The sequence below is a fragment of the Telmatherina bonti genome, assembly GCF_933228915.1.
Source record: "Telmatherina bonti genome assembly, chromosome: 6".
Classification (NCBI taxonomy): Eukaryota; Metazoa; Chordata; class Actinopteri; order Atheriniformes; family Telmatherinidae; genus Telmatherina; species Telmatherina bonti.
In genome coordinates this window covers 19,227,966-19,249,398 of record NC_136624.1, presented here as the reverse complement: position 1 = coordinate 19,249,398, position 21,433 = coordinate 19,227,966, and the positions used below count along the sequence as shown (strand labels likewise).

At 37.1% G+C, this 21,433-nt stretch overlaps 1 protein-coding gene across 4 annotated transcripts in view; it reads left to right on the top strand.

The window, feature by feature from the left end:
• The window catches only part of LOC306756848 (dedicator of cytokinesis protein 3-like), a gene marked incomplete at both ends in the record, with an annotated part of 190,548 nt that overhangs the window by 51,041 nt on the left and 118,074 nt on the right, over positions 1–21,433 (top strand). For all 4 annotated transcript variants that reach the window (XM_079241741.1, XM_079241740.1, XM_079241742.1 and 1 more), the window contains one exon: positions 17,625–17,708. In XM_079241741.1, coding sequence (XP_079097867.1) covers positions 17,625–17,708 — 84 coding nt within the window. The remainder of the gene's footprint in view (positions 1–17,624; positions 17,709–21,433) is intronic.

Sequence of the window (21,433 nt, the reverse complement as noted above, 5' to 3'; positions counted from 1 at the left end):
TTAAAGCAGAGCTTTAGGAAACTGATGCTATCTAGCATGCTGGCATTATATCTAGCATTGGCGGTAACTGGAGAGAGCATGGCATCTGACAGAATGAAGCCAAACAAGTTACAGCAGCACTGAAAGATTTCTCATCCAGAACTCAAAGAAAAGCCCACTGATTATTTCAGAAATAAACTACTCGACTGTCAAACTGTTGTGAAATTTAGATTTGTTTTGCTAAAGCAGCATTTGTCATTTCAAAAGCTCAACTTAGCTAATAATAGTAGTAGTTTGTATAGCAGTCAGTGAACTGAAGACATTTATTACTCAGAACAATACTATTTTGTGGCACATTTCTCCATATGTTTCATTTAAAATTTCGGAATGCATGTATTTGTGGTAGTTGAATGGGAAGACTCAACTTTATTGTGGTCAATGAAAAAAGTGCTCTAAAAAAAGTTTGATAATGACTGCTTTAAAGGGTTGTTACATAACTTCTGACTTTAAAACTCTCAAGAGTGGGCTGAATTGTATTAACTTGTAACTTATATAGAATCAAGTTGAAAGCTGATGTTGAAAAGGTGCTGAAGTATCCATCAGAGTCATTCTGAGCAGGTTTCAGAACCTTGTGGCAGACACCTACAGCCTTGTTCTGGTTTAGTTTCTCCTGTTGTTTCTTTGCCTGACTGCAGGAGACAGACAGGCTAGAGGCAGAGGCAGAGAACGTCTCACAGGGAGATGAGGCTGTGCTAAGGTCCATGACTGAGGTTCGGGGTGAATGAGTGGAGGTGTGACAAAAGCTAATGGAGGAATGGCAGATGAGCTATTTGCATTTTTTATAATCATATAAAATGAGTCCACCATCATATTTTCTCTCATGGAACGGCTGACAAATTGCTGAAATGTTGTTGAAGTTGCAGACAGGGAGATGTTGTTGAAGTCTCCGGAGATCACAACGAATGAGTTCGGATACTGTTTGTAGCGGAGCTGATGACATCACAGGCTCTGTCTGCAACGGTACCAAAACCGCAACCAGAACAACACAGGATATCCTCTGCATAAATACCATGGGCGAAAAAATCAGAGCTGACAGTTCAATGTTCCCAGTTCAGATCTTCTCTTACAGTAACATGTCCAGTATGGAGCCAATGGTGGTTAACAAAGCACTATAATTCCATCTACCTTAAGCTTTCTACTGATTTTCTTATGTTGTATACAGACACTTGACAGTCCTGGATGTCTTCCTGCAGCCATGTCTTTGTTGAGCATTCTTTGTATTCTTTTTAAGACTTATTAGCATTTTGAACTCATCCATGTTATGAGCGAGCAATTTCATGTTATCAATCATAACGTTTGACATGGTTTGAATTTTCCCAGTTGTACTCTCTTCCTCGCTCCACTTAAAATCTATTTAACTAATTATTTTGATTTTTCATGGTTCAATCAGTTGATCCTGTGGATAAAAAAAAATCTTCCCTTGCCATGGAAACTCATAACAGTCTTGAAAGAGCCCAAAGTAGACAGACAAAATCCCTTGAGCAGCACAGCTTCTGAACCAGTTCCAAATTTTTTTGAAAAACTAGCTGAACAGTGATTGTCCTGTAAAAAAGTCATTTATATCTAAAACATAAAAAGACAAACGGACCTGCTGCCACAAAGTGACGCTTTATGAAGTAGGATAAACAAACAAACAAAAAAAAGAACAGAGGAAGTCTGCATTTGAAAGGCTGCCACCAATTTTTTCCACTATATTTTATTTGAAATATCTTTTTTTTTTCCCTTTGAAGTTATTAGTTGAGAATTGTGTGAGAAGATTGTACTTTTGCCAGTTTCTTTTTGAATTGTTTCCATGCAAAGTTTTATTTAAAATCAACTCCTGAACGAAGACATTGTATTTGTGTGTTAAAGCATGTAATTCCTCCAGTGTGTGAGTGTGCTTTTTGTGTGTAAAGCAAGTAAACTACTAGATTTTGCTCTAATAAATTAACCATGATCTGTGGAGAGATAACAAACTATTTTTTGGGTTGAGATTGTAAAGCTCCAGACAGTTTTTTTCTTTTCTTTTCTTCTTTTCTTTTATTTATATTTGTACTTTGTCAGTTCCAACTTTCCTTGTTTGCCTCAAGCCAGACATAAGGCTTTTGTGCACAAAGATTGTGCCAGTCACAAGTCACAGGAAAAATACAAAAATAAGATTTTAACAAGAATTTTTTTCAGATACTGCCAGCATTTAGAGACAATTTTAAGGACAGAAAGACAGCTACTTTTTCATCCTGACTTGTTTCCTTTTTCAGAAAAGACCTCCTCCAATGTGTGAGTGTGCTTTTTGTGTGCATATGCAGAGACATATATGTATCTGGCAATAATTAAATGGCGCATGGAGGAAGGTGCACATTGGGAGACTTAATGGATGCTATAAAGCCATAAATTATCAGTAAGACAGTAAGATGTTGTGAGCCATTATACAATGAACAGTGTCTTTTAAGTAATAATTACCCATTCTGGAGAGAGAGGCACGGCCCTACAAAACAACACATGAAGTTACTTAATCTAAAAATGCACAGTGGAGACATCACAGAGAAAAACAATTCAGTAAATGCAAAAAATGGATTGAACTGTAAAGAGTGAATATTGGTTAGTAAAATCTTGTTAATCTAACTCACCTACCATCAGCAGCTACTCTGAAGCGATTGCACCTGATTATTGGCTTGAATTTTAGGACATTGGAAAGTGGCTGACTTCAGCTGACAAAACTATTTGTTTGACAAATGTGTTGCACCACCAAAAGCATGATCGGTTTTGTGTAAAAAGATTAATACATTTTTAAAAAAAAAAGAACAAACATCTCTTTCAGTCACAACAGTCAACTACAAACACTGACAAACTGCACATAAAATAAAGTATTTTTACTTTAATCAGATATATTAATGCAGCAATAGTTTAGTGGTTTGTATTGTGGCCTGACAGCAAGAAGGTTCCTGGCTTGAGCCTCGGCTGAAGGGAGGTTCGAACAGTGACCTATCTATGTGAGCTTTGCATGTTCTCCCCGTGTATGCATGGGTTCTTCATCTAAAGATTGTTGGAGACGGTAAAGCTTGTTACATACACAACTGCTGCACAAGAAGATGCTCATTAAATATGAAACTAGAAAAGCACTCTGAGAGCGGAAACCTCCGCCAAGCACAATGTTAAAGAATCCTTTAAAAAAAATTCCTGGATCCAAACGGTGATCCGGATCACCACCAAAATTGAATCAGTTCTTCATTTTCACATTTCCAACAATGCTTGAAATTTTAATAAAAATCCATCTGTAACCTTTTGAGTTATCTTGAGCACAAAGGCGCCGGGAAAAACACACCCTCCTCGGTGGAGGTAACAACCGGGCTCATTGCACATAAAAGCAGACATCGTGATTCCTCCTTGCTGCAGACGTGCTTCTCGTGAAGTATGTATGGATCCTAACGAAAAATAATTTTTTTCTTGTTCTATCAGCCTGGAGAGCAAGAACTCAGTTCTTGCTTCTCTTGGAGTATGGAACAAGCTTTAGGTTGTTTGGTTACTCTACGTTACTCTACACTACACTAGGGATGAGTGTAAGCGTGAAATGTTATGTGTCTTTCTGTGTTGACCCTGTGATAGACAGGGGACTTGTCCAGAGTGTACCCTGCCTCTTGCCCAAAGATTGTGATCAACCCCAGCTTCCTTTGACCCTGAATTGGAACAAGCGGCGAATAAATTAAATGGATGGATGCTTATCAAATCAAATAGATTATCTTCTCTGCCGTGTTGGAATACAGACAGCTCTAAGACTACTCAGTGAGGTAAAAGTTGTTCAAATCATGTCTTAAGAGTCACAATTCATGCACGTCCAGATGTGGTATATGATTACTGAACAGACTGGGGACGATGCCGGATTTGTTACTGTGGCCAGACAGGATGTGAAATGCCAATTTTTGGGTCCAACTGAGGATCTTCAAACCACAGCATGACTCCTCTACCTCCTGAGCTACAACCAGCTGCCTGAAATAGTCTGGCTATTGTTCTTTGCCCCAAGCAGTGAAGTATGTTCAAGTATTATCAAGTGCAACGTTTTCTACAAACACTGAATTTTGGATAGAGATGGTGTCAACATTTAGTTGCATCTATTTTACAAAACTTTCCATTCAACTCTGCAATACTTGTGGAAAGATTGATAATTCAGAACTGAATATGTAAACTAGCTAGCCTTCAAAGCTCTTTATCATCATTGCTATCAAACTCATCTTGCATCTACTGAATCTCTTCAAAAACTACCGTGTGATAGCAAAAATGAAGGCTGCATTTGTTTCATGTATCATAAACCGATCAGGAAAGTTTTAATGTCTGACACTTGCCAGTCTGACACTCTTTGTTTTGACAACATTAGTGAGAGGATTAGCAAGAATGATCCTTACAATTTTGTTATTAGTAAAAAAAAAAAAAAAAAAAAAGGGAAATGAGTTTAACATAGGCAGCCATAGTGTTTACATTGTGTTGGCACAAAATACACTAATCTTCATTTTACACTGATGGCGTCTTAAAATTAATGGATTAATGCTCATTTACACTGAACTGACTGACATTAGTTGTTCCTTAATCATCTTAAAATACTTTTTTTTGTATTGAAAGCTTTAGAAAATCTGTAGCATTAATCTTGTCAAAACAAGACTACAGCATGTTTTTAAAACTCTGCTCGCATAGTTAATCCTGTCAAAGGAAAAACATTCCTTTGACAGGAATCAAAAAATATATATAGATAAACAAACAATCCAAATCTCCTGGAGTGAATTTTAATAATCCCAGCTGGCTCAGTCAATAAGTCCCCCCCAGCTATTGCCAGATTTAATTATTTAGCGCAGGAGGAAACACATGGATGGATGTTGTGAGGTCTGTCTTTAAACTGCAAATCATCCTCTCACCTTGAGATTTTGTTTTCCCAACTTTTGGTTTGAGAGCCAAAATCAGAGTCAAGGGCAAAGTGGTTGTTCACGCAAGGGGTAGAGTTCAACATTAGCAGCGTTGGCAGTTCAATCTCCAGCTTTTACATTCCATCCAAGTGTCCTTGAGCAAGGCGTCCCCCCCCCAACATTTCCTCTGTGCCAGTTATAGATTGCTTAAGAAAATGAACCATTAAGTGATGAAGTCAATGTATAGCTTGAGGAATGCTTCATAAGGTACTGACAGCCTCTGTGGCAACCCCACTTCCTTGAAAAACTATTGCAATGACACATTGCTGGGGACCATTGTCTTCACATTTGACTCATAGCTGCTTCAGACTGCAGCACTGACCCAGTGTGATAAAGTTTTTATTATTATTATTTTTTTTATGAAATAGTGTTTACATGGTACATAAAAATGCCACACAAACCCTTTAATAACGTTTCACATAATATAGTCCTGTGGTAGCTAAGAGGCAACAGGTGAATGCATGAGGAGAGGTTTATAAGTTCTATTTATATGCTACCGGTTAAAGGTATGGACTCACTTTCCTGATTTAATGCAAAAGTGTATCCAGACTTTTAACAGGTTCTGTATTTACATGGGATATCAGGCTGATAATTTAACAAAATTGATCTTGTATTGACTGCTGTTATAGGCTCCTGCTACTGCTTCATCATTGGCAGAACCAGATTTTGAATTATCATGTAAAAAGAAAGCTGTGAATGAAAAAAACCTGCTCTGAACACACACAAAAATCCCTCTGATGTAGTGTGGAGAAGCTTATAATTTATTGGTTTTCTTTGTATTAAAGGACAGTAAATTCAGCATTTTCTGGGTTTTAAACTCATCTGAGCAAAAAAAAGACATTTTAGTGGGAAAAAATATTGTTATATTTTCAATATTTTTAAACACAAAGCAATAAAGTAAATCAGCAAATGAATGGCCTTTAACAGTGATTACAGCTTTGTCCTGAAACCAGGTTTAGGGTGCGCTCTACATCATAGAGATCTCATTGAGAGGTTGCTTCTATCAGATGCAAATTGGAAAGTGTCTAAAGAGACTATTAATAAGTTATTAGTAATGGTCATTAATTGTTTACAACCGAGTGCGGGTCTCAGTAAAAATCAGTGCCTGATTATTACTTTTCAAGGCAGTGATGGTCCGATACACCTTCAGCCACTTAGAAAAATGTTTAAGAACAACATTATTAGAGTTTTCAAAGTGTAATTAGGCTTAATGCCCTAAAGATTATTGAATACTTGATTAATTGCAGTTCCCTAAAAGCCTTTACATAAATTAAACTTGATGAAAGTGTAATAATAGATCTCTCTTATATGACAAATAGGAGAGTACGTCTGCCAACAGACTCATCTAGCCAAACCTTTACCTGTGTCTTCAGACAGAGATTATTAAAAATATTTACAGGCATTTTAAATTTTTTATCTTCATTTTTAATTGACATAATTGCTTTTTAACTTGTGATTTGTGTAGCTTCTAAATTAGGTTAGATTTTTAAAAATCCTTCTTAAAAACTTTTTATCTGAGTGCTTGTTCTCCATATTCTAAACACATTCCTAATATAAAGATTTTTTTTAATGTCATCTGTAGTATTTTATATTAAAGACATGTTTTTCAAGAGCCTCAGAAAATGGGATGAATAATGATTTTGCTGAGAGTGGTTATCTGTATTAAAGTTGAGAATCATTTTGATGATAGCAGGCAAGGTGACAGCATAGATCTGAGCGTGGGAGAGCAGTGGAGGAACCGAAGTGGGGAACTTTCATACCATGCTCGAACACGGTAAAGGGCAGCATGAGACCACACAAGCTGAGGGATTTTCAGCGCAAGAGGTGGAGCTGACAAAGCTTGGAGAAAAGCTGCACTTCAATGTCAACGCCTCAGTACTCAATTTAAAGATCAAAGCAGACATGGTGCCATGAACATCAAACTGAAAAATGATAAATATTAATCATCAAAAGATGATACTGGCTAATTAGACTTAATCAGAACACTTCTATGGTCAGTCATGAACAAAGAATGCAAAGAATAAATGAAAGAAAAGGAGACACAGATAATGGATTTTAGAAGATAAGTGCCATGGCTATTTCTTTACCTATGCAGATTATGAAAATCACATAAAAAACGTTGCAGTTTCACAGTCGACTTGCATTTTTTCTTACTCTGTTTCCTACATAAATACAACTTCAGTTAGTTTTGCCAACACACTGACTTAAGCTATTCCAATACAGATACTTGTTCTTCAGTTATATACATGGTATCAGACATTTTTCCCTTTGTAGAATAAATAAACAACATAAAAATTCATTACCAACAATTTAAAACATTGGATTGTGGCACTGCTACTTTTAGAGAGATGGCCACATTTCCTGCTTAGTGATAGAAGCTCTTCTGGCAGTTCACTGACTGACTGACAAAAAGGCTGAGTTATTTAGACAGAATATCGTTTCCAGAATCCTGCAAAACTGAGCGAGTTTCGTGTCCTGGGAGAAGCCGCTGGTTTCAAAATTCAGCTGTGATGATCCTATTTGACCAAAACTTTTGTATCCTTCAGAAAGGAGCCTCCTGATTCAAATTCATAAACCACATTGTCTCCTGGGAGCTGCCCGGTACCAACCAAATGTTGGTTCTGGAAAGTTTGCCTGTGGAGCAGTTGGAGGTAAAGGAGTGTAAGTGAGTGGATTTCCTGTTTAGCCTGTTAATAGCAGGGAGCAGATCTCTGGGCTCAACATGACATACTGCGATCTCCATCCCATCTGTGGTACAGTTTTATTTCAGCTGTATGTGGGTTGGTGTTCTGTCTGTGCTGTCGCAGCCACTAATGCTGGTTTGTGGAGTTGGCCTAATTATGCTTACTGCCACTGCTGATGCAAAGACAGACTTTTATCTGCTCTCTTTTCAGTCCTTTGCTTTCATGCATTCTCTTTGCTCAGTGTTTCTGTCCTAATGAACATATCATCGTCCTATTTGTTATGTAGCTTACAATGTAACTCACACATGCATATAATCACATAAAATTAACACATGGATAAAGATGCTTATCTTTTAGAGGACTACTTCTAATGTTGTAGTTTCCCTCTCTTAACACCTTGTCACATTTAGAGAACCCACATCACCCCATCAGCTGTGGAGCAGCAGCTGCAACCAGAGGGCAAAATCTCAAACGCAGTCCCAGACACTCGCACACAATCCATCTGCTGGAGTGCTGAGTGCACTTGAGACGTTGACTGTGTGTGCCTGTGGGCATTGCGGAGGATGTTAAACTGACAAGCTCCATGTCTTAATTAGGATGAGATCTTTGCACAGGGCATTATGACACACGCACACACTCAGTCACATACTCTCACACACACACAAATCCATTAATGTGCATGCTCATGCGGCGCATGTCATCATTTATGTTGAAAGTCATTTATGGACGTTCTAGGCCCTTCTGTTCAATGCTCCTCTTGTTTCTCTTGGAAACAAATGTTTGTAAAATGTTATCTGCCAAAATGATATTTTCATTTCTGACTTCTTTATTTGGCAAAACTGTCCTCACTCTATTGAGTTATATAACTCTGACATGCTGACACACTTACACAAGCATTGGTTCATAGTATTTCTTCTTTTTTCATAACATCCCCATTCATCTCGTTTTATATGCATATCGCTGGACTACTTGAGTAAATCAGTGTGGAATGTGTTTCTTGGGCATCGACATTCTGCAGCACCAAGCAGACATAATGCATAATATATGAGCACGAGTTCCACAAAATGCAACATAATATGCATTAGTCCTGGACGCTTTACAAAAACGAGGGAAATCTATTAAGAGGCATAAAGGGGGAATTAGCATTTTGTGGAAATCACATATTTCCATGGTTTTGTTTAAAGTCGTAACAGCTGTTACTAGATTCTCTATTCAACAACTGAGGGCTTGGGTAGAGTGTTGTAGGGTCTCCAAATGAAAAACAAACGAAACAAACAAACAAATAAAAAAAAACACCCAAACTCTTGTGCAAGCAATTTGAGATTTCATCCTGAATAAATCCAAAGCTCTTAGGTTAAACCATTATCGTCAACATAACATGACATTTAAAAATGCAACTAAACATTACAATAGTCTAAAACAAACAACATATCAGCTTTAAGTTTATTGCAATAAAGTTTGAGTAAATGAGTTATAACAATATCATGAATAAAGGCATATAAAAAGTTAAGAATACAGAGAAGAAAGCTGAAAACAAATTGGTGCAAGGGTCATAGAATAAACCGAGCTGGACCTGACTCTAGATAATTTTTAAAAGAACAATTTTAAGCCTAATCCTAGAAGCGGACACAATGTCACCATCCTGACAATTTGATTTCCCCCCCCCCCAAAGGATAGAAGCCTGATGCTCCAATAAAACAAGTTTAGGCACAAATCCACTGTCATAAGCTATCACCAGGTCATGACTAGTGTGATTTCAGTGCTGTGATAAGACCTAACTCCAGACCCAAACCCTTAGAACAGATCATTTTTGTGCAAATGGTTTTGTGGTGGAAGTCCAGTAACAGGTAACAGATCTTTCTGTCTGCTTTTTAAACTGTGTCCTGTACTGTATTGTTCAGGGGACACAATTTTGGAAATCATCTCGGCTGATGCAGGGCAGTGAGATCCAGTCTAGACAGGTCAACAGTCTATTGCTGGGCTCACAATCCGTGCGTTTACATGCGAGTTTCAATTCCTCTTTAAATCCGCATAAAATTTTTAAATTCTGCTTTAAACTGATGATAAATGACCATGTAAACACTTAATTCCTAATGCAAATTTCTATTCGGAATTAAACTTAATTCCAAAGTAATTGGCTGGTTTATTCGCATTTTTATTCGGAACTATTTGATTCCTCTATCATGTAAACCTTTATTCCGCTCTAAGTTAAGTCCGGTCATTCTGTGCATGCTCGTTACCATATCCTGTCCCGATGACGCGCGTTGTTTTGCCTCCCGTGTTCGGTGGTCTATCTTTCTTTTCCTTTTCAGTTCCTGCAAAAAGTGAAGTAGTATGCTCGTATTGAGCTGGTACTTCAAATTTACAATAAAAATAGTGGCGAAACTGGTACTTAATGGTATTATGTAGTTTTTACAAGTTATGACTGAAAAGACGAGAAGCAGGGAGCCAACTTTGTTTATTTCTGGTATACATCATACATCTCGTGCACCCTTTGTCCAGTCAGAACCCTTCCCCACCCGCCGCTCTAAAGAGGAATTAAGTGAGGACGTGTTTCATCTAAACCGTCATTCGGAATTATTATTTTCATGTAAACTCATAGGAAAATACGTTAATTCCAAATTATTAATTCCGAATTAAAAAACGTCATGTAACTGTATCCATCGACAGACGAACATCCTTCCAAGCTTAAATAAACAAATCTCTAAATAAACATGGAAACTCCACACAGAACTCCAACTAGGAAGTATTTCTGTGTGAAACAGTAAAAAGGGTGGAAAGAGCTGCACTGATTCCAAATTCACCTGATCGAGTTGTGTCAATTTCATTAGGTGTACAGATAGCATACTGTGATAAAACAAAGTTGCCAATTAAAAAAAAACAAACCCCAAAAAACCAAACAAATAGAAAATTGAAAAAACACTCAAAGCATTGAGCTGTAAGATGACATAAAGCTGCAGAACTGAGAGGAGCTTTAACATCGTAGCTTCTTCAAATATTAATATCTCTCTGAGCACTTTTCTATACTAAAGATGCTAAAAACTTTGAACTCGTACATAGCTGATCAAATTAAATGTGGATCAAAAGTTTTTGTAGATGCCTACATCACATGCAGCTGCGCTGGTTTGAGCAGAGGTGGAACCAGATGGAGATTGCCTGAGGCTCATTTAGACAAGCTTGCATAAGACACATGATTAGACAGAAATTCACATGCAGATAAAATAATATAATCATGTTTTATTTAGTTAAAAACAAAAGCATTGAGTAATATTAGTCATAACAGCAGTGAACATTATGGGAACATCTTTCTCAATTAAAAAAATTGTCAATAAATGATCATTTTTCACACTAAAATGACTTTAGGATGTGCAGTGCTGATGTAGACATTTGCTAAGTGTTTATGCCAAATTAAAGATAAATGCAGTAAAAAAAAATATCTTACAGATACTAGAATGACATCTACAAGAGATCTAATTTTAGTCATAGGGTGCCAATGCCACCAAAAATGGTAATTAAAACTCTTTCAGCTAAATATGAGAACCGAAGATGGGCTGTTTGGTTCATTATATGACTTATGTAACAGTGTGGGCTTAATACGATCTATATTTAGCCACAGATATTCAGGGCTAAATTAAAGCTACTATAGAGCTGCAACATGGAAAAAGGGTTTAGTACCCTGTGAGATAAAAACTGGATTTCGTACAGACCCCTTCCAGGATGTCATCAGCATGTAAGCCCACTGAAAGGATACTCACTTCTGCACAGAGCGTTGTCACAGTTCATATGTTCTCATACATTTCACTTATTCCATTTAGCGCTTAGCAAGTATGTTCAGTTTCACTTTCCCTGCATGCCGTACTTGTTGTTTTAGTGAGTTTGGTTTTGGATTAATAACCATGCAAAGGTTTTTCAATGTATCACTCATTTATGTTACTCAATCACTAAACAAATAAATGAAAACTGATAATAAAAAAATAAAGGAACTTTTCATTTAATCTACTTCAATATAAATTATGGAAACATTTGAAAGTACTGTTTAAATTTTAAAGTTATATTTTTTACTCTACGAGGCACATGCATAAATTAAATAATTCTGATTTAACTTTGTGGTTGAATATTTGAGATTTTTTCCTGACAAACTTGAACCACTTCACCATAAACATGAACAGAAAATTTTACCTATAGAGTTTTAATAGGTTGCATTATTTAAATGTAAACTTCATTCATTTTAATATGAACAGGCTTAAAGGCACGTGCAAAACTTTTTGGTAAATGTACAAATTATGGCCTACTTGAAGTAAGAAAATGTCTGTTTTAAATGATTCTGTCATGAAATTTGTGTCCATGTAGCCTCTTAGTTTGCTGTCAGCTTGGTTATAAGAAAATAAAAAAATGTCAGGATGATTGAGATTCAATCTGGAGAAACTACCAAGTTTTCTGGCAGTTGTTTTCATCATAAACTAATTTGGACAATACACTTTAAATCAGTAAATGTGTGACTGACGTCACAGATGTGAGTCATTGGTCGGACTTTTGACCTGGTCAGCTGAATAAACAAGCTGGATATAGTAATGCTAATCCCTTTGTTGTAGTGTGTGTGTGTTCCTCTTTTCGACCTCTCACCTATCTCTCCTTCTCTCCTGAGAGTATTATTGAACCAGTTTTGTTCTGTGGAATGGTCTTACTCACTCTTTTCTTCATATAGTTTGTGTAGATTTGATTATTTTTTTAAGGTATGACATAATAAGCAAGGTCAATATCAATCATTCATTCATTCATTCATTTTCCAAACCGCTTATTCCAATTCAGGGTCGCGGGGAAGCTGGAGCCTATCCCAGCCGGCTTTGGGCGACAGGCAGGGTACACCCTGGACAGCTCGCCAGTCCATCGCAGGGCCAATATCAATCAATCTGGCTAAAATTTTTATTTTAAAATATTTGGCATCACAATAGAACGTGATCAGAACTGCATCACTGTGGTTGTCTCATCAGATGTACTTTTTTTTTTTTTTAGCAGGTTTCAAGGCTTTTGACATCTTTTGACTTCTTTCCCTTTGTTCAGATATCAGGGGTAGTTAAGGTAGGTGCGAAGGCTCACATCACATCAACAATTCTCTATGAAACTTTTTCACAAAATGTTTTCCCTCATAAAATAGCTGTTATGATGAAGAGGATGGAGTCAGGTTGCAAACTTAAATAAGACTCTTGATGAGGTCAGTGTGAACAAAATTCTTTAAAGTTGAGTTTTTCCTCATTAGATGACAATTGAATATTGGTATTTAGGGGGTTTCAGTTGTAAAATCAATTAAGGAATCGAAATAATAAAGATCAGAGAGACTCAGTGGTTCTTTACTCAGAGACCACATCTACTGCATCTACTGAAGGTTGCTCTCCACATGTGTCAAGTTCTGAATGTAAGCACAACCTAAAGATGCATGTTGGAGCAGTTTGGTTAAATCAGTGTTGTAAATCCCAAACTGAATGCATCACTATCATTACTACAGAAGAGCTATTCTGTGTCCCTGAAGCAGGAAATGTAGTCCAATAGTACCCATCAAAATGAAAAGAAAGGAACTTAGTTCCACTGAAGCATGTTGAAACACTGAATCGATAGATGCATAGATCAGCAAGTGTGTTCCAGGGAACATCACACAAGCATTGGATGATTCTTCCGTTACTTCTAGACTGTTGTATCCATCTGCATCCATCTACAATCCTTTCTGGACAGACTTTAGTTCTTTTTATATCTGACTAAAGTGCTGGGCAAGACTGAATGACAGTGAAAGCATGGCAGGGTCTCTGACAGTTGAGAGGCAAGTGACAGTGACTGAGTGGCAGTGATGTCATCAAGTCACAATGAACAAATGAGAGGCAGACAGAGAAAGAGAAGGGGGCTTGGGGGTACTGTATATCTATGACAGTATCCAAAAGGTGACAGTCCCACACTGAATGACACTAATAGTAAAGATGAAGAGCATGACAGTGACAGAGAGAGAATGACACCAATGACGGAAAGACAACCGCTGACAACAACAGAGTGGCATTGAAACAGAGACAGAAGGTGACATGGACAGAGAGACAAAGTCAAACAGAGACAGATGCAAACGATTCCTATGCCTGGAGGTGTCTGGACTATGTCCTATAGTCAAAATATCAGACAGTGATCAGCGACCACCAAGTCATACCTAGACCACAGAATAATTTAACTGTTGGTGACCCCAAAACAACATGTGAGTGTTTGCTGATATCATTGATATTCTCTACATGAGGATTTCCAGATATGAGATGAAGTGTGGGGGTTGGTACTCTAGTATAATGCTGTGGAAAAATGTCAACTTCCTAGTATAAAACTGATAGTAGGGTTTTTGTATTGATAAAAAACTGTTTCAACTTTTCTCCATTCTGGAAACTGCAGGTTTACTGTAATGCAATGTCTTTCTTATAATATATTTTTATGGAATAAATTTGTCTTTTCCATCCTTAATATGGTTAAATTCTAAACAGATCACAAAATGAAAACTTCCAGAAAACAGAAAAATGAGAAGAAACTAGAAGAAGACAATCAGATAAGTAGTGAAACACACAGCTCTAGTGGGTCATGAGAGATGACTGGAAAGGATTATGAGTTTTTTAGAGATGCATCAAAACCAGTATTGGATATTGGTCCGAAACTACATGTGTGTACTCCTAGTGGGCATCCGTTATTGTAAAAAAAAAAAAAACAACAAAAACCTAGGGTTGTCAAAATGAACATGTTAATGCAAAATGATTAAATAATCATTTTTATCATTGGCCATTGTGTCCATAAACAAAGTTAGTTTGGGTGCTATTGTTAAAATACAAATTCAGCATTTATTTCAGCTAAGAAGCTGATTTTGGGTATGTCACTGCCTTGTCACAGCTGTGAACTTAATCCACCAAAAAGCACTTTATCCTCTTATTTTTGAAGACTGATGGTTTTCAAGCCTTCCATTTGCAGGATGGCTGCAGGATGTACCATTTGACATATCACACAATTAACCACTCAGTCTTTGCATCTGATGTGCTGGTCCACACTCCTTCCCAGTGAACTGTAATAGCATTTATTCAATCATTAATTTTCCTAACGACTTAGTCCAATGAAGGGTCAGGGGGAAGCTGGAGCCTATCCCAGCAGTCTTTGGGCAAAAGGCAGGGTACACCCTGGACAGCTCGCCAGTCCATCACAGGGCGTAATAGCATTTATTAGTACTTCTATCTGTACTCTGTATATATACTCTGTATTCTGTCAAGTGTTCAGTCAGTATTCTATATTGGAAAAACACCATTGCAGGCTGTAAAACATCAAAGTAGAAAACATCTGACACCATCTTTCATATTTCACATGTTCTCATGGACAAAGTGAAGGACTGTGGTGACATAATAGCGGCAAACATTAATAAGGCTGGGGATTTTTCTGGATTTGCACACTATTACAGCAACGGTTGTGATAACAGTCACACACTAAATATAGAGACACAGACAAACAGAGTGGCATTGATGGCAGAAAGAGGCCTTGGCGTGAATGACCACATCTTGGGTATAAAGAAGGCTTTGTCTTCAGAGATTATTGGCAACAGACTGAATGACACATAAGACCAGAAAAACAAACTGCTGTGACCTTAAGATACACAGTCTTCCAACACAGACAGACATCCAGTACAGCCACTTACACAAAGACAGTTACTGATAGACTGAATTAATCTTCTCTTGTTTGTTCTACATGCAGAGCTGAACTTACTTTGAGCCAAAGCTCACATCTTCACATAATTTACTTTGAATAAAGTGAATGAAGAACGTAATCTCAGACAGGAGGGAAGAACTGCTTCACTTCACACATTACAACTTTATCCATGACATCCTCCTAAGCACTTTACACTCATGTTTCATGAATTATATAATAATTTTTACCCTCAGAATACCTCAGAACTCAGAAACATCAGTGTTTTTGTGACCCCCGCCTTTCAAGAAAGTTGACCCCCCATCAACCCTGCTGCCACCCCAATACCAAAAACTGTGGGAAACACTGAACTGTACTTTAAAACCAATACTATGACAGGTCATAAAATATGTGCAATTGTCCAAGGACAAATATGTTTAAATGCCTCAAAAATGTTCACCTATCTTTTTCTTCGGCAGTTTATTTATTTATTTTTTCTACTTTTAGCTAACTCAAGGTTATGGAAAGGAGTTGGAAGGGTTAGAATTACTGTATGTGGTTAGATGTCTGAAAACACATGGATGTGACATGAAAATTGTACATTGTGATGGACAAAGTTTTATAATGAATCACAGCAGCTTCTCACATGTGATGTAACAGTACCTTGCACCAATTGCATGCTGTCCACATTCATTCATATATTCATTTTGCAAAGGGCTTAATCTCATTCAGCATCTGGAGCCCATTCATGAAATTAGCAGGCTAGAGGCACCCTGGAAGATGACCTGTCCAGGGTGTACCCAACACAGAGAGACAAACAACCATACAAGCTCACAATCACTCCTAGGGACACTTTAGAGTAACCAGCTAACCTAACATGCATGTCTCTGGACGGTGGGAGGAAGCCAGAGTACCTGGAGACAACACACATATACAAGGAGAAAACATGCAAACTCTACACAGAAAAGCCATTGTGTGACCCTCCTCGCAGCCAACGCTCAAACCAGTGACCTTCTGGCTGTGAGGCCACAGTGCTAAACATTACACCACCATGCAGCCTGTACTCCAAATGAAAAAACTAATTTAAAAATTGTATGTAAAGAGAAATGTTTACATTTTAGAATTTCTGGGAAGACTAAACTATGCAGTATGAGAGCCGCAGACAAGCATGTGTTGGGAGTTTCCTTGCTGCAACGCACCTGACACACATCAGTGCAGAGCTTGAAATCAAACTCTGCACAAGTCTACTAATTAGCCATGAATCTGGTGTGTTGCAGCAGGAAACTCCCAACACTTGCATGACTCTCAAGGACCAGAGTTTGTTGCCCCTGGTTTATCGGATATTTCTTTGCACTGATTAACATCACTCTAAGCTCAAAGTGATGGTTTGAGAAAAGCTTTTCCCCCTCATCACTGGAAATATGATGGTTTTTGAATCAAACATTCATAACTAACCATGAGCATTTTTTGTCTTAACTAAATATTTACCACATCAATCACTTTTTAACACAGAAGCTGAGGAATCCAACATGATATAATGTGCTGTGAGTTTTATAAATCACTCAAGTAAAGAGCTTGCAAAGGCATTCAAGGGTGGGAAAAAGCAGAACATTAAAGTGTTGTTATGGTTTTAGTTGAAGAGATTCATCTTGCCGGAGGAGAGATTTCAGCATTTAATATCTCCGCCTTGTGCAGAATGACTTGCAGTGACTGCAGCTCTAGAATAATCTCTGACATCTGTTGTTTTGTGAGTGCAGTGGTGCAGTCATGGGGAATATTAACATCAACACTGCCTGGTACAGCACTGTCTGTGGATGTGTTCATTCAGGCTCTGATGCTAACGTCACGCTGCTGTCATGGGACATGCTGAATGTGACTGTGGGGAGGATGAAGATAGATGGGGGCTCAGTGTTTGTATCAGATAAATTGTCAGTTCTACTCAAAATGAAATTGCTATTTATGTTTCATTCATACATACAAACATTTTATTCTTGATACGACTTAGTACAATTCAGGGTCGCAGGGAAGCTGAAACCTAACGCAGCAATTCGCAGGCAAAAGGAAGAGTACACTGTGGACGGACTGCCAGACCATTCCAGTCATTTTTCCCCCCCTAAGAGTTAAAATGGTACATTTAAGATTTATTATTGACTATTTGCTGTAGAAAAAAAATCTGAAAGTCTCATTATGGTGAAACATATTGGAAATATGTGATTACAGTGACTTTGATTTTTTGCTGCTTTTACATTAATCTCAATATCTCACCTTTTTTCCCGTATTTCTTGTTTCCTCACAGTTATCTGCAACTTCCGAGGCTCAGTGACTCAGGGTTTGGCTCTGGAGGTGGGCGAGACGGTTCAGATTCTGGAAAAATGCGAAGGTAAGGCGTAAATTTGAGAAATAACCTAATTAGACACTTGGATGGCTGGTTGATGCAGTAATAGCAATCAAATTTTTTTTTTTTACAAGTGCAAAAGAATACCAATGAAATGGAAATGTGGACAGCAAATATTCTGTCTCTCTCTCTCTCTCTCTCTCTCTGCAGTATATATATATATATATATATATATATATATATATATGTATATATATATATATATATATGTATATATATATATATATATATGTATATATATATATATATGTATATGTATATATATATATGTATATATATATATATATATATATATATATATATATATATATATATATATATATATATATATATATATATATATATATATGTATATATATATATATATATGTGTATATATATATATATGTGTGTGTGTATATATATATATATATATATATATATATATATATATATGTATGTATATATATGTATATGTGTGTGTGTGTATATATATATATATATATATATATATATATATATATATATATATATATATATATATATATATATATATACATATATGTATATGTGTGTGTGTATATATATATATATATAAATATATGTACATGTGTAGAGACTTAAAAAATATACCTACACCAATTACATTATGGATGCTTGCTTGAAGATATAGATGTGCTATCTAAAGACAAGTCATTATAAGTAAACCCTTTAAAACCAGTAAGTCAGAAGATGGCTCTTCCTGGAAGGGATTTATCCTGCAGATATTTAATTTAAATAAAAAGTGAAAGATTTGCATCAACATGTGTCACTTAAACAAGATAGTCAGTGTTTTCCTCCTCACCTGTCTGTTTGCATTGCTATAACAGTGAAGATTTCTGCAGTTGTTCCCATCTTGGATATAAGGCAGTTGCACTGAAGAGTTAAGTACTTCAGGCATATTTATTTTGCAACATTTGATTGAGTCCCTAGTCATCCAAAAAAGGCAATGCAATATAATTTTTTCCTCGCCATTTTTCAAGAGAAGTAGCAGTAATAATAATAATAGCAGTCTTGAGGAGTAATATTTGTTCCAGTCAATCATTTTCTCTCACTTGCTATGAAAGCACCAGATAGAAAAGCTTCCACTTTAATGCAGCACTGGCTGTGGAGGCACAGACTACCACAGTAAAAAACAAAACAATATTCTTAGCTGAATTCTCAGTGCTGTTAAATAATTGGTGCAAATGGCCTGTAATAGCCCAGCGAAGGCCTGGATGAAAGCCAAAGTTATTAGCTGATGTTGCTCCTATTATTGTTCCTAGTTTGTATCACAGAAATTTTCTGCTTAAGCCAGGATATGTCTGAAGCCAGGAAATGTTGTCTTCTAGATAATGAGTGAGAATGTGCTCCATTAACCACAGCTGGGGAGGACCATACCATCGATCTGGTGCCAGTGGCTGATTGGGCCTTTTTTTTTTTTTTCTAACCCAGGGGCAAAATGCCTCAGAAGCAGGGAGGGAAAAATGTTTTGCTGATGGATGTGAGAAAATTGCATGTAGTTGCTTCTCTTTACTGGGCTCTTCATGCCCCCACCCCCATGTTGTCATCCCCTACAATCTTCCCCTCTGTTGTTTTCCTTGCTCATCCTCTGATCTGTTATAATTTCTTTCCACTCCCTCTGTTCATCTGCACATTTTCTCCTCTCTGGTTGTCTCTGCGTATTGACCAAGCAGGCTCATATTAAAGGCTGAGCTTTTCTCATGGCATCCAATCAGCAGCTAATTTGCTCTGGTTATGAAATGCAATCCTGCTAGCGAGGGGCAGAAGCTATTACCTAAGTGTGTGTGGCTGAGGCTGGCATCACAGCAGCCCTGTAAGACACTGTGATTATCAGGCCTAACCAATGCTAACTTTTTTCCAAGATCCCCATGACAATTTCAAGATTCCCACAGCTTCTGTCATTATCCGAGCATGCAGATGTATTGTTGGGAAATACCTTCCAAAAAATGGTTGCTTATTATGGTAGAATTTGTTTGCATCAGAGAATGTCAGTGAAACATTTATTGTCTCTATGTGTGTTAATAACTTATCATTAGCAATCCTGCTGCTTCAGAGAAACACCCAGGAAGTTCACAGTGTTTAAGATGCCTGGAAAGTCTTTGTTAGATTGGTCTTTTCCTGACCTTTGCCACAGTAGCTACATTTCCCAAATTTGTCCCTCTAAATGGATAAGGTGTTAGTAATGTAGAAATACTATTTTTTTGTTTGTTTATTAGTTTTTGTGGCAAAAGGATACCAGGATGTAGGAATCCTAATCCTTTTGGTGACGCTTTCTAGCTGTAACTAATGTTGTAAAGCAAATTTCTTACTATAATGACAAACCAGGACAGATCAGGATGTCAGGAAATAATAGTAAAATTCAGTTTTTAAGGGGGAGGACCAAAAATGACATTAAACCTTCAAAAGAATTTATTTTTATTTAAGCTGGCACAGTACACTTAAGCTCTATTGTGTGCAGTAAAAACAGTTTCTAAGCATCTCAGGTTTCGTAATACCTTGTTGTGTTGGTGGCACCTAAAACAGTGCCACTTTTTAGAATAGCTGAAAAAAATAATCTAGATATATTGAAATATAATTATTTCTTTAGTGATTTTTTGGTACTTTATTCCAGGCTAATTGATGTGTCAGGTTTCTTCTTCCTTTTTTTCTTCATAATCCTTAGTCGTTTCAGGGGAACACCCCCTGCTGACCAGTTGTTGTAACTGCATGAAGTCCAGTCAGTTGTCCACTTGAGTAAAGTGCAATGTGAAAGCAAAACAAACCAAGTATGAACATTAATAGAAATTCCTGCCCAATTGAGCAGAGTCCAGGTATGAATGTGCCCTAAAATATTATTTTGACCTTGTCCATGGTGGGCTAAACTGAGTCCTCTTCACTAAACTTTGAACCAGAAGTGTTGTGAATTCAGTGTACAAATTCACAAAAGCATGTGTGACATATGATTGTTTGAATGTAGATTAAAAGGTGAGTTGTAAGCTTGTAAATGGAGATAACTGATAACTTTATCCTGAAGTCAGTAAGCAACTTCATCAGGGCAAAGACTCTCAGCTGGACCAGATCCAGTTGTGTTTTTTTTTGGTGCGACAGCTTGTCTGTCTGTTGTCTTTCTGTCCTCTTCCCCCCACACAGCAGAGGCAGATAAAGTTGAATTGAATTGAACTTTAATGGTGCTTTTGCTCAAGAGTGGCGAAAGAACTTCATGGCATATCATTTGAGTTGCTTCATCTGTACATTTTGTACATTTTGTGAAAATATTATGAATTCTCAAGTCAAACACAGTGCACAGTGTATGCATTTTCACGTGCATGAAGATATTTGGTAAATGGTCCTGTGAGGTTGGGATTTTTTCCCCTTTGGAACAGAGTATGAACAAAAAAAAAACAACATTTTTTTTCTAAAAAAAAATACCCATGTTTGCCTTTACTTATCTTTAGGATTAGGACTGCCTAACCTCCAGAGGGCAGAGGGTTTAGGTTGTTACTTTGCCATTAAGATGTAGCAGCACCTCAGTGCGACACACTGTCATAAGATTGAAACACTCTGTTCATGCATCACATTTGTTGGGCAGCATGTTAAGAGTTTAAAAATGTGTTCCCAGGTCATTAATCTTATACTGCTTATGGAAAAATGTCTAGCGCACCAAGTAAGTCTGGTTGACTAAGAATGACAGTTTGTTAGCAAAGGTCCCT